A 13,127-nucleotide genomic window follows, 5' to 3' on the forward strand; every position below is an offset into this window, starting at 1 on the left:
AGTAGTACCAGTCAAGATAACATACCGGTCATCTAAAACAACTCAGAAAAATACTTAAAAGATGTACAGCAAGACATGAGCAAAGTAATGATATGCGGACCGCTAAGGAGAAGCTAATATCGAAGAGCAGGAAAGCAGAACCGGACACAAACAACCTGGCTCCGTTCTCAACAATCAGTCACCTCAATCCATTTTTACATCTAACGTATAACAACGCATGCTATCTATCGAAGCTTTGACTCGTTGGTTTTGCTGCTCCGGAAGTTTGAGAGGGAGAAGAATGACCTTGATGCTGCTGCAAGTACAAAGAGGCACAAACAAATGTATTAGTGGTGCTTTCACGTCTACTCAACTCTAGTACTCCCTCTGTTCCGAATTACTTGTCTCGGATATGGATGTATCTAGAACTAACATACATCTAGATACATCCATTTCTACGAAGTAATTCCGAACGGAGGGAGTAGATACAAGTGACCATAATTTTGTTTGGGTAAAAGGAACTAGCCTTTAGTTGACGGTGCAGCTCCAGGCCTGTCCCGTAGCCTATCCGAGCCTGTGGCATTGAAGCTGCTGGCCGTTGATTGAGCTGAAAAACAAGAGGTTTAGATTCGACAAGGTAGACCTGCAATTTTATTCATAGGAAAATGAATAACTACGTGTATTTCATAGAAACACATAACGGTTATGTTTATGTAGATTCACTTTGCGCTATCATATTGTCGATGTTACGTTGCGGCGCGCTGTGTATGACCATCTTGGAAGGAACTTTAGATGTAAAATACTGAGAGCCTCAAGCACTAAAGTATGAGATGCTTTCTGCTTGAAAACTACAGCATGTAGGATGAGAAGCTCCCGCTGAATTATGGCTGTAGAAGTACCTGATAAGATGCTATTAGTCTTGGAACCATCAAAAGTTCTCCTGCTGGAATTTACACCGTCACCAGCACCGGATTCTTCTTGTTCATCCTCTCCATCAGAAACCACAGATGGGCTGGCCAAACCATTAGTGTTGTTGTCTCCTTTGTTTTTCCGAGCAAATTTAAGAAGTCTCTTGAATCCTTTTGGAGAATCTTTATGAAAAACTATTGCGGGTGGGTTTTCAGCATTTCCCCACTCGATTATTTCTGGTTCGTTGCTATCTGCTTGCAACATTTGTGACAACGAATGACGGATTCTTGGGCTTGATGACGGCAATGGTTCAATTGCTGGCGAGGTGACATCCTCGCCTGTCACGCTTTCACCCACATCAGTAACTTCTTGATGATCCACTTCAACCCAGGCAGCTGATGAGATGTCCATGTCCTCGTCAAGAGGTTTGACCTCAACGACAGAGGGCTCAACCTGGTCACTGGGGCCCATTTCGGCTGCGCTTAAACTCGAGCCCGGGTTTTCTGTTTTTTCAACATGTAAGTCATTATCGATCGAAATTTCTAAATTTTCATCAACATCATGTGCTGGTTGAGCAAGATCAGCCTCTGGTACCTTGGTAGTTGGCTCGGTTGTCACAGGAGATTGCTCCTTATCTTCCGCACGGGTAACAATTCCACTGCCCTTTGAAGAATCACCAAGCTGCGGCACTTTACTCTTAACAGCACCAGAACCAACACCTTGACTAATCCCAGTGGCTTTCTTCACGGGTTTGGGTTCTACTGGTACAACACTGCTTTTCTTTGGGACCTTGTTATACATGCCTGACTTTGTCATTGCACTTGATTTTTCTTCTGATGCAGGTGAACTTTTTGCCACTCTGCTCGGCTTTGTTGCTGTCCTTGTCTTCTTATCTTCCTGCCCCTTAATGGCTGGCTTTGTCGCAGTCACAGGTTCCTTCTTGTTCTTCACTGCTGGAAGGGGTTTCTCCACCTTTGAAATCGGCTGAGGTGCCAAGGATGCTGTCGCGGTCCTTCTCCGGCTAGTTGGTGTCGATGTTGAAACTGCTCCAGGAGAGTTTTTAGTTTTCTGTGCAGTACTACTAGTTGCTTTAGTCAAAGATCCTGACCATGAACTACGGGTAGCTGGTGCAGGTGATGGTTTGGGGGAACTTTTTTTTGCTGGTGTCTTTGAGATCACTTCCTTTGGCAAGACTGGAGGTGATGAATTTCTCCTTGCCCTTTGTGGAATAGGTGAGTTGCGCTTCTCTGTTATGATGCTAGTCTTGGGGGTAACTGCTGCTCTGTTCTGCCCAACGGATTCCTTCAAGAGCTTGGTGCTCGTCTCCTTTGCTGGTCGCGTTACACCTTTCTCTGTTCGAACCTTCGTGTCTCGCTTCTCTCTTTGAAGTCCGCCTTTCTTCTCACTTGCAGAAATGAGCCCGGTAGCAGTTACATTGGCGCCTGCAAACTTCCCAGGCATGACCTCCATCATTTTCATTAACATCTGATTAAGTTCGGCTTCCTTCTGGCGATTCCACTCAGCAGAGGCCATTGCCCTATCACTGTTTGACTCCTGCCCAGAATGTGTTTGTTCAGCAGAAATGTTAGTGTGGGATGAGACCACATTTTCCATGTCCGACACTGTGATGCCATGGCCATCAGCATCGTAACTTCCTGCCTCAGGTGCAACTACACTGTTTGGCGCTGCATCTGTCTCAGCCTGTAATTCAGCTTCATTCTTCTCTGCATCAGATGCCATATTGTTAGATTTGCTTTGAGAGGTAGAATCTGAGGTCTTTTCTCCCGATGTATTGCTGTTCAAAGAGTCACCCATTCCTGAACTCCACCGACGCAGTACAGATTTGGTCGCGACCAAGCCGGCTTTCTTACTTTCAGAATCCAGATTCTCACCCTTCTGCTTCTTCTCGAAAAGGCTAATCGCATCTTGCACGCTCATTCTTCTTACATTATTGTCGGATCTCCTTGGCGGCTGGTCTGTTTCACCATTGCAGCTGCTTTCATCATCTTTATCCAAAGCAACTCTCTGGCTAGGAGGGAAGTAACTTAGGCTCTTGATGGCAATTGGCATTGACCTACGAGATCCTGATCTCCCAATTTGAACCCTTCGCATTGGAGAAGCAGACCTCCTAGGAGAAGCAGATCTCATAAGGGGGCGGCTTCTTTCAACAACAGCTTCATCTTCATCGGTGGACTCAGAGGAATCGTCGCTTTCCATTGACATTTTACGTTCAACTTGTGCAAGCTTTGCTGGGGAAACATTACTGGTGATAGGCCTTTGGATATTGGTTTGGGAACTGATATCACGAGTCTCAAGTGCATCATCCTTTCTCTCAGCAGTAGAAGCTTGGTGTGGGGGTAGCACAGAGGGCTGGCAATCCCGGATCAACAGTAGGCACCTCACCAACCAACTAAAGCAAAACGAGAAATGATGACAATTAGCTTCTTGTATCACACAAAAAAAAGTACAATGGAATGACCTTGTAGAAATGATCTGATTGTGTGCGTGTGTGTGTGTGTGGGAGGATAAGTTTGTAGTGATTTTTGCAGCATACCTAAACTCTGATGTCCCAAAATGCTGAACAAAACCAGACAAATCTGATACTTCTTTATTCAACAACTTAGAGCCAACTGCTCGACTCAATAATACCAAGATTTCTTCTTTCAGTGCTGATAGCCTCAAATCCAGTGCTCGAAGTAACTCGTTCCTTCAACATTTAGTTATAGAAAATGTCAACTAATAGATGGGAAAAAATAGTGACAGAAAAAGGAAAAAGAAAAGGCTTTACTTTGTAGCCACTGAGGAGTTTGGGCCAATATTTCCCTGAAAGTAATTTTGAGAACTAAAATGTGAGCAAACAAAACATAAAAATGCACAAAAACATAAAGCCATCAGAAGTTTTGCACAAATGGAAATTACCTGCTGTGGTTTGCCAACGGTGCTGGAGAGACCACCTGCAAATTAGAATATCATCATAAACTGAGCACTCTACCAACATTAGCCAGAATAAGACATTCTGTAAAGAAATCCCTTGCCATCCATAGAAATTGCTTGTACTAAGTCAAAACTAAAAACAGTTACCTATAGGTTTTAGTGCTCAATTTTTTTAATAGAGTGTTTTCATTTGCATTGACGCGCATGCAGAAATGTGAAGTGTGAACATTTTCAACAAACCCAAAGATAATATTTTAGAGCATCAAAACATTTTATGTCAGACCAAATGCCTCGGGTTCCGATTTTTTTAAGTCAAAAGAAGGGTTGAACTTATCCAATTAGAGCAAATAGTGTCTGCCAAAATGCATTTGCCTATATAAATCACGTGTGAGTGCAAGACAGCAATTTTTATTATGTTTTCACGTCTTTGACAGATAGATAATTTCTAGAATTTGCAGCAGGCAGCTAATTTCTTCTAGTGATAGGCAAAGAATCATGGGTACGATAGTAGGATTCGTTATCTATGGACACAAGCAAACAAAATGGATGGACCAAGGAAAATATGTCAATGGCCTCAATGCACCAACAAAGTCTTAAAGATATCAAAACACAATGCACCAACAAAGTCACCAACTAAATAGTCAAGGAACCAACTAAAGTCACCAATGAAGTACTGTGATTCATCAACCATTTGAGTGTTATGCTTGACAAAAAATGTGATTTCAACCAGGGAATGAGTAACAGGCTCTAAGAGTAGAACTAAACTGTTATTAAGTCCATCACTCATAGCACTAAAATGGTAAAGTGAATCCAAAATTTGATTAGATAGGCTTCATAAAAAGGAGACAAAAGCCATATTGCATACAGCCATACATGCTGAAAGGTTGTGATGGCTTTCGAGTACAAAGAACAATGGAAGAAGCAAGACTTTCTTTGAATGTACCTGTCAAAGCACCACCCATAAGATTTTGTTGTTCCTGCATAAAAAATGGATTTTGTTATTTACGGCGTCTGCTGTTTTTCTAGATAAGAACTGAACTTAAATGTGCAAGCAAACTTAGCACAGAAAATTTGTTTTACTTCTTTTGGGACAAAATTATGATACCTTGGACTGTAGATAATCATGAAACTTTCTAGTTTCCTCCAGCTGAGACATTTCCTGTAAAATCCCATTCGCCGTTTTGGATGCATCAGGCGAATTTATGATATGTAGAAATCTGGTAGGGATGTTCAATTTAGTTACGATTACAACTATAAAAAACACAAGTAACTAGAAAAAGGTTAAGGTGAAAGACCTCTCTAAGGTGGATTTTGTGAACCAGGTAGAGCCTTTTGCATCCCCAGCCAATAACAGCTTAAAAGAGCCACTTGATGAACGTGATTGGAAATTTTTGGCATCTTCCAAGTGCAGGACTAGTTGGTCGAAAGGACCAGATGCTACTGATTCGGCACTCTCTCCATTACAAGCAATTGCCTCATACCTGATGAAGGAAAGGTTTCACAATACTGGGCGGGTCAGAATTTATATCAGAGATTGTGAATCATAAAAGACTCAATATGGCATATCCATGAAACAGTTTTCAGCCAAATGCAGCGACGAAAATCTGAAGCACACTTCATAAGCTCAATCACGGTGAACAGAGTGCTTCACCTGTTCTTGGTCAATGACACTTGGAACACTGCAGAATCAAGCTCCACGTCGCCAGCAACTCTCCCCTCCATTTTGCCCACAACGACAAGCACAGCAACCCTCTATAGATCGTATCTGCTCCTTGTCCACTTCAAATACCTGACAACGGGAATATCAGCAGAAACGTCACCAACCTTGCAAAAGGAAACAGATAACAAAGAAGAGAGATAATGCTACTGCCAAGGTCAGAAACGCTAATATGTCAACATCTATAATAATAAGTGATTAAATGTTCCATGCCCAAATATGCAGGTTACTTTTCAGCATGAGGGTACCAACCAAGCATAGAGCAAACTGATTGTGCATGTATCACCGAACCAACTCCACACCTAAGTCATTCATTCCGCTCGATTATGTTCCCACAGCACAGACAAACTTATAGGCTTCTATAGCGGTAAAATAGCATGTGGTACGAGTGTAGTATGCCTCAATTTCCTTAGTTAACGCAATCAGATTCATAGATCAGAGAAGCAGAAAAGCAGATACAATTCAAACCCAAAAGACAAAATTCTAGTACCATCAGTGCAGATCCTTCATCATCAGAGCTACCAAACTAAGCACTGGACGCATTGAATCCGAAATGGAGGGTTTCTAAGCGATCGAAAGTTTGGAGCCCGCGGGGGCTCCCGGATCCAAAACCCCAAAATCCCTCGCAGACAAAAATCCAAAGCCCTAGAGATCCAGGCAGGCCAACTCCACTGATTCCTGGCTCCTATGGCTCGCCAAAAAACAGAACGGAAGAAGGCGGATCCAGATTCTGGAGTAGACAACGCCCGCTCACCGACCCACTGCCTCAAGCTTCGAGCTCAAGCAAGCCACCCCCACCCAGGTCCGAGGAGACCGCAGCAAAAACACCCGAGAAAACTAAGGCAGGGAGACGAATGCCTCACCAGATCAAGCGGCGGCGGCCTCCGCCTCCCGCATTCGATCCGGCGCCGCGCCGACTGGATCGAGGGCTCGGAAGTGATGGAGAATTTTTGTTCCGTGAGTCACTCCTTTTTTCGCTGGGGGCAGTTGCAGTTGCAGCAGCGAGTGGGGGAATGGACGCCAGGAAAAGGCACAACTGCGGAATGCGGGGTTTAAATGACTGAGGGCCAGTTGAGGAACTGACACTGGGTATTGCACTTATTTACTGTCCCGCCACTGGCCTGGTGTTTTGTGTACCCGTGGAGTGCGCTTGCGGTTTCAAAAGGAGGCCGTCGGTCGGTGGGACGCGTCGGGAGAATTTACCATAACGCCCTTCCGGGGAATTATAGGTAGGAAACGTACTCCGCTTTTGCGCGCGCTGATTTCTTTTTTGTTTAAGAAATCTGATTGACAATTCCGACGAAATATTGAAATGAATAGTAACAATAATACAGTATTGGGGATTGCATCATTCAAATTTAAAGCACATGCGATGGAGAATATCCGGCAAGGAGAATGTTGAGTAATTAGCATTATTCTGTGTAGAATGACTAAACTTAGGTTGGCATAGTGGTGAGTAACTTGGACTAGTGCATGCATATGTTACTAGTCTATGTTAGTATCTTTATAGTAGGTAGTAACATATGGATGATAACATGCAAGTCTTCCTTAATTGAGATATAGACTCATTTTACCTCGGGGTGTGTTATGTTACAGTAACATATTATATTACTACAAGCATCTTTTTTCTCATTATTAACTCCATGCCACATAAGCAATTTTTTCTTAGGATGTGCTATGTTACTACTACCTCCGTTTCAGTTTACAAGTCCTACGCGTATACCTAAATTGTCAATTTTATCACCTTAATATAAACTATATAACACAAAAATTATACGGTTTGAAAATAGAACATCTGAAGTTTATATTGATATATTTTTTGTAATATATGACGTGTATTAGGTTGGTCAAATTGACGACCTAGGGACACGCGCACGCCCTGTAAACTGAGAGAGAGGTAGTACCTAAGTTACGCCCACTATGGCTAGCCTTAAGCAGCAATTAGATTCATACTCTCTCTTTTCCGGTTTATAGATCTTATCTTAAAATTTTAGTTTTTTCATTTTATAAGACTCAATTTGGTTGTTCCCCGTCACATGTTCAGATTCCAAAATATATTAAATCATTACATGCAAGTATTAAAAGAAAATTGATCAATACATATACTTTATGCATGCATGTATTGCAATTAATACATTGGTAAACATAATTTTTTGAGAAAAACAAAAGCACTAATTGTGTGTTTTTGCAAACTACAAAAAGTATTCCACCACTCACCATCTACCTTAGTTGGTGAGATTTTTGAATTAAGCTCTGTAAACCGAAAAGGAATGAGTAGTTCATAGTACAGAACCTTGAACTTGTAGGTAAATTATGTGTTCAACAAATTCAAACACCAAACTCTAAAACCCCAGTAATTGCAGGTCAATTGGTGGAAAAATTATCTGCACATCGATTTGATCGTGATTTTATGGTCAGAGCCACAAGGACACCCAAAACCCACCGTTTGCGTTTGTGATAGCATCGTATTGAAGGAGCAGCCGAAAGATGCGTGTGGTTTGTGCGTATACTACTACATCGTATATGTACATGGATGTTTATGTTGGTGTAATGGACGTTATCTATACTACTATTAAACAAGCAAACATATTCATTGCTAAGTGCACCTAGCCTAAGCTACACAAAATATCATGGACCAATTACAACCTCACGATCAGATTACTTAATTAGATCTAACCATTAAGATTAGACTAACCCTCAGGCAAAACTGCGCTTAGCAATTTTCCTCGGCGGAAGAAAACTCTGCCGTCCCACCTCTGCAAGCGATCATGCAAGCCATGAAAACAGAAAACTGATCGCAATCAGATCGCCTCAAAACAACTACCCCGCGACGCATGCCACCTGCCTCTGCCCGCCGGATGCTCCTACTCCCTCGAGGGTCGCCGCCTGACCCTCCTCCTCTGCCACCGCCGACGCTTGCCTTGCCTCTTTTTCCCTTGTCACCATTGATCTGTGTTGGCCTCCGCCCCCGCCGCCGCTGGCCGGCCTCTCCTTATGCACAGGTCACCACCCACCGCTCCTTCGTTTGGCCGCCGACCGATGCAAGTGGCTGTACACCGCCACTGGCCTATCCTTGCGCGCAGGCCGCACACTCAGGAAGAACGCGATGAAGGAGTAGGTGAAGGACATGATAACGGCGATGATGGAGACAAAGGTGGCCGATCTCCAGGCCCGGGAACTATGAGAGGACGACCTCGGCAAGGCGGAACATCACCAGGTACATCGCCCCATCCTGCTGCAGTTTGCGTCGTGGCCCTTTTAATGGCGGCAGTTGCTGGGCACCACAGACCTGCACTCTCAAGGCAAGGAACTTCTTTCAGTCCATGACTTTTATGAACAAAATATTTACAGATATTCAGAAGCAAAAGAGGCTTAAATAGTAAAACTGTCTGTGCTTACATGATGCCCGTGCCAACTGTGATGCATAGACAACTGTGTACTGTGCATTGCCACACACAGCTACATCTCTAGGCCCTGCATGGACATGATCAAGAGTGTGAGACCCATTTATTCTGCCTAACAACAGACATGCATGCATGCTGCCAATGTCCATCCATACATGCCAGGAGAAGTTAATTCAGGATTATTTGTTACCGAGGCAGGAGCGAACGGCGTCCATGTACATGTGTATAGTTTCGTTTGCCATGGATGGGTTCCGGGAGCGGTAGTAGTCGGAGATGAGGACAACGATGTAGTAGGTGATGTAGGCGCAGGCAATGAGGACGATGGGCCGAGGACCCAGCCCATCTGCGCCACGCTCTGCATTAGCGCCAGCACACCGGACCTTCTATCATTTTGATCTTTGTAGGGATCTTGACCTTAAAAGAGGGTTTCCACAGGTGAAACTGGGCAAGATGTATTGCTCCAAATTTGAATCTCACTACAGCGCACCAGCAATTAGAGGATAGGTATTATTATGAAGATATAAAAAAATCATCGGGTGGATATTTTTAACAAGAAGTACAGAACTAAGTTGTGGTTGAAAAAACACTTCAGCAAAAATGGAATAGCAATGTGATAGCTTTATATAGTGCTTCAGTGATAGCTTTGTACACTGCTTCAGTGTTTATAATGGAGTCCATTGCAGTTTAGATAAATGAAAAAGGAGGGACAACAACACAAAATTCAAGTACAACCAAGCATTTTTATTTGTTTGTGTTTGTAACATTAGTATAACCGAAGTTGCAAACTGGAAGTATGTGAAGGAAACCGTTATAATAAAGTACATAGCAAAAAATAGTAGTACAGTAAAATATGGACACTGGTGTAACTGAAATAGCTTGTTTTGAAATTTTAACTAATGCATCCCTCATCAAACTAGAACACAAAATTCTGCTATGAAAGTGATTCCTTAAGATTATATTTCAGGGTGAAACATTTCCCAACAGAAAAGTGTTTGTTACTGCTCGTTTGGGCCAGCAAGCTCCTTTCTGGTTAAAAGGATTTGAGTGGAAGGTTGATTGCAATGAATGCAAGCAAGCATGCTTCTACTGAGCCTTAGAAGAAGCCAAGGAGTATGTTCCAGAACCTCTTTTGTATTACTTCATCACAAAAAGTTACTGCAATATTTGCTTTTTTCCTAAATATACATGATAGACTTGAATGATTTTCTGTTATATTGCAAGATGCCCTATTAGTGTGATCATAACAATTCTTTGTAATCATTGGTCGGTGTCATGAAGCAGAGCTTATTTTGTGGATAGATGCATTGGTTTATGTTTCAAGCCTTTTAGATTTTCCCTAATAATATGGAGTTGATTACGATGAATGATGCGCTTCTTTGCGAATTTCCCATGTGTGTAATTACAAAAAAATTGGTTCTCGGCATTACCTATTTGATAGGAAAAACTTGAATACAAAGGTTTGGCAATATGTTCACTAGGGTTTTAGTCCGAGTAATTTTTTTTGGTGTGTTACAACATTTTTAAACATCTCTATTGCCTCTCTTATGTTGGTACATCAATGTATTTTCATCATTTTATTGATATATTATCTTTGTATGATGAATGCTAATTGTTTTCACATGATAATACATGCGTTGCACTTGCAAGCTTACTATTTATTTAAAACTGAAAACAAAACATGTAACCTGATCCATTCTAAACACTAAAGAAGTTGCACTTCCTGATTCCAGAGTGTAAAATGGTGCATTTGAATGTCTTCTTGTTGGAACTATGCAGTTATGCGATATTCTTCTTTCATGTAGATATCCTATTAGGTGAGAGCGTCAATGAGGTTTTGTTGATCTATCATGAACCGGTTTAGAATAAATGTTTTTGAAGTATATATGCTTGTGGTAAGACGTGTAAGAAATATTTAGAGTTGCCGATGAAGGTAAACTGGAACTTTGATTTAGTAAACAAATATGCCCAACCATCACATCAAGGAAACGTTCCATAGGCAACCCCAAGGATTTCCCAAACTATAAAAATAAAGTGCAATGCAACTCACAATCAAAACATACCCGTCCATTCAGACTTGTTGCTCCCATTCCCTTTCGGCGCCTTCTTCTTCTCCTTCATGAAACTGAACCATTAAGGATCGCATCGTCAACACAGCCACCAACTAATAAGTGGATTAAAGGAAACCCAAAACTAGGAAGAAAGCTTACTCTTTTTCGATTGGTAGTAGAATAGCTGCCGGGATTGCGAGTTTGCGAGCAGGGACCTCCAGTCTCGGACCTTCCCGTCCCTATTTATTGGCCAATGAAGCCCGTCTCCCCAGACTGGAAGTCAGGCAGCGACCCACGAGACACAAGCCAGCGCCCTCACCGCCGGGCGGCGGCGGCGGCGAAGGCAGCACCGCGCGGAACACGCCATGGCCCCCGAGCAGATAACCCTAGGGATCCGAACATTGCACGGAGTGAGGTGATGCACCTGTTGACGAACCAAATTAACGGGGAGGAGCAGGCGGTGGGGTCGGAGAGATAGAGTAACCTGGAACTGGGACGAGCGCGGGAGAGGGTGGAGAGGCTCATGGCGGCGGCGGTGATGTTTACTAAATCAGGAGGAGGGAGGAGCCTCGGCGTCCGGGCGAGCATGTCGAGCTTGAGCACCGTCTCGGTCACTTCGGCGACCGGATTCGATGAAGGAGCAGGGAAGAGCAGGGGTGTGCGATTCCCACGCCTCCGACGGCCAGTTCCGCGGCCGGATTTGACATTAAGGGGAGGAGGAGCAGGGGCGACCATGGGAGAATGGGGAACAGCAAGGAGATGCGAGGGGGCGGTGGGGAAGTGACCAGATTGTTTTTCTTTCGTTAATACTGTATACACGTACTCCGTGTTGACAGTGACTCACCAGAGAAATTGTAAGTGAGTGCGGCTTGTCCAAATAAAAAAAGAATTATCTTCTGACTGACTAGGTTGTATTATCATGAGGGAGGTTCCTTCCTCGATGCCTTCTCCTTGAACAATCGATGAAATACACAACTAGCTTGCACATATTTAAGGTGCACGGTCAGTTTCATTTTGTGTAAAAAAAATAGAGGTGAGTTTTTCTTCAAAGATGTCTCCACCAATCCGCCTACATAGACAATCCCTTTGTTTGCAAAAAAAGGCAAGTGTGAATTGTCCTCGATTTTGAAATTATGAAAGTTTCTTCCCCTCTTACATCAGGCAAGTGTCTAGAGGAAGTTTTGCTTTTGTTTAGGCTCAAGAAACAAACTATTGCACAGTACTGCGGATATGGTATAGTGCTCTTCTCTTCCAAAAAATGCATAGCAAAATTTCAGGGGCCTGCAGATGATTTCTTGAGTAACAAATTTTAGGAGTTCAGACTAATTTTCTTATGATAGTTCAGACATGCTGCCAATGAAATTCATCCTCTTTAGAAAACAACAAGTTGTTTACTTATGTGTTGTTCTGTGATTAGACTGTAGGGTAAGTTACTTTTTAATGAACCAAGATTCAAGTTTTGTTTTATTTTGATAGTTGTACCTTTTTCTTCTACAATTTACAAATATTCTCACTAATTTGGGATGTAACAATGGTTAATCCGTCCTTTCATGTTTTTTCATAATTGCTTTGGGTATCTGTTAATTATGCATGAATCCATCTTCGCACACGCTGCATTACTACATATATGTATTCGAATTTTTCTAATATATCTTTTATGACATCATGGCACTGAACCATGAGTGAAGCAAAAATGTATACAACTGAGGGGTATAAGCACATTTGGCTGCTGGACTAAACATTACATATTTAGTAACTATTTCAAATCATAAAATTTCATGATGAAGAAATCAGCTTGTCCATTTGCTATATGGCTTGACTCTTTTCAATCTTACTGATAACGAAACTGTTTTTCTTCTATGATATGATGAAACAAGGGCATGTGTGAGACAGGAGAGGCAACGTATTTGACTCTCATCATGTTGAAATTGTTGCAGCCATGTGTGATGTCAATTTTTATGATGGGGCAGAGGGTAGAATCAAGATGATATGGCTACAAAAATAGCTTATAACTAATTACTAGGTACTAGCATCATATGTTACATAAATTTATTGATCTTGAACTTATTTGCATGCCCTTTATTTGTTCGTCATTTAGCTGTGTTTCCATCCCAAAAAAATTATTATCAGTAATAA

The 13,127-nt window shown here is 42.3% G+C and overlaps 1 protein-coding gene and 1 long non-coding RNA gene across 6 annotated transcripts; both read right to left on the reverse strand.

Moving 5' to 3' along the window:
* Positions 1-22: 22 nt before the first annotated feature.
* Positions 23-6,615, reverse strand: LOC125551753 (proteoglycan 4-like). Of its 4 annotated transcripts, none has more exons than XM_048715063.1 (11): positions 6,403-6,615; positions 5,474-5,611; positions 5,118-5,303; positions 4,928-5,039; positions 4,766-4,799; positions 3,808-3,842; positions 3,677-3,711; positions 3,443-3,595; positions 879-3,298; positions 506-586; positions 23-292 (listed from the first exon to the last, which is right to left on the reverse strand). In XM_048715063.1, exons 2-11 carry the CDS (start codon positions 5,542-5,544, stop codon positions 225-227), a joined length of 3,195 nt encoding a protein of 1,064 aa, XP_048571020.1. In that variant the 5' UTR covers positions 5,545-5,611; positions 6,403-6,615; the 3' UTR covers positions 23-224. The 4 variants fall into 4 exon arrangements, with proteins under 4 accessions (XP_048571020.1, XP_048571019.1, XP_048571021.1 ...); XM_048715062.1 differs by having other exon boundaries at positions 23-295; XM_048715064.1 differs by lacking the exon at positions 23-292 and having other exon boundaries at positions 506-622.
* A 1,496-nt stretch (positions 6,616-8,111) lies between these two features.
* On the reverse strand, positions 8,112-11,783 carry LOC125551755. Of its 2 annotated transcripts, none has more exons than XR_007303088.1 (5): positions 11,151-11,783; positions 11,004-11,065; positions 9,134-9,419; positions 8,939-9,013; positions 8,112-8,828 (listed from the first exon to the last, which is right to left on the reverse strand). It is a non-coding gene; the product is annotated as an uncharacterized LOC125551755 (long non-coding RNA). The 2 variants fall into 2 exon arrangements; XR_007303089.1 differs by having other exon boundaries at positions 9,134-9,357; positions 11,151-11,781.
* Positions 11,784-13,127: the final 1,344 nt, after the last annotated feature.

Source organism: Triticum urartu, chromosome 4, assembly GCF_003073215.2.
Source record: "Triticum urartu cultivar G1812 chromosome 4, Tu2.1, whole genome shotgun sequence".
Taxonomy (NCBI): domain Eukaryota; kingdom Viridiplantae; phylum Streptophyta; class Magnoliopsida; order Poales; family Poaceae; genus Triticum; species Triticum urartu.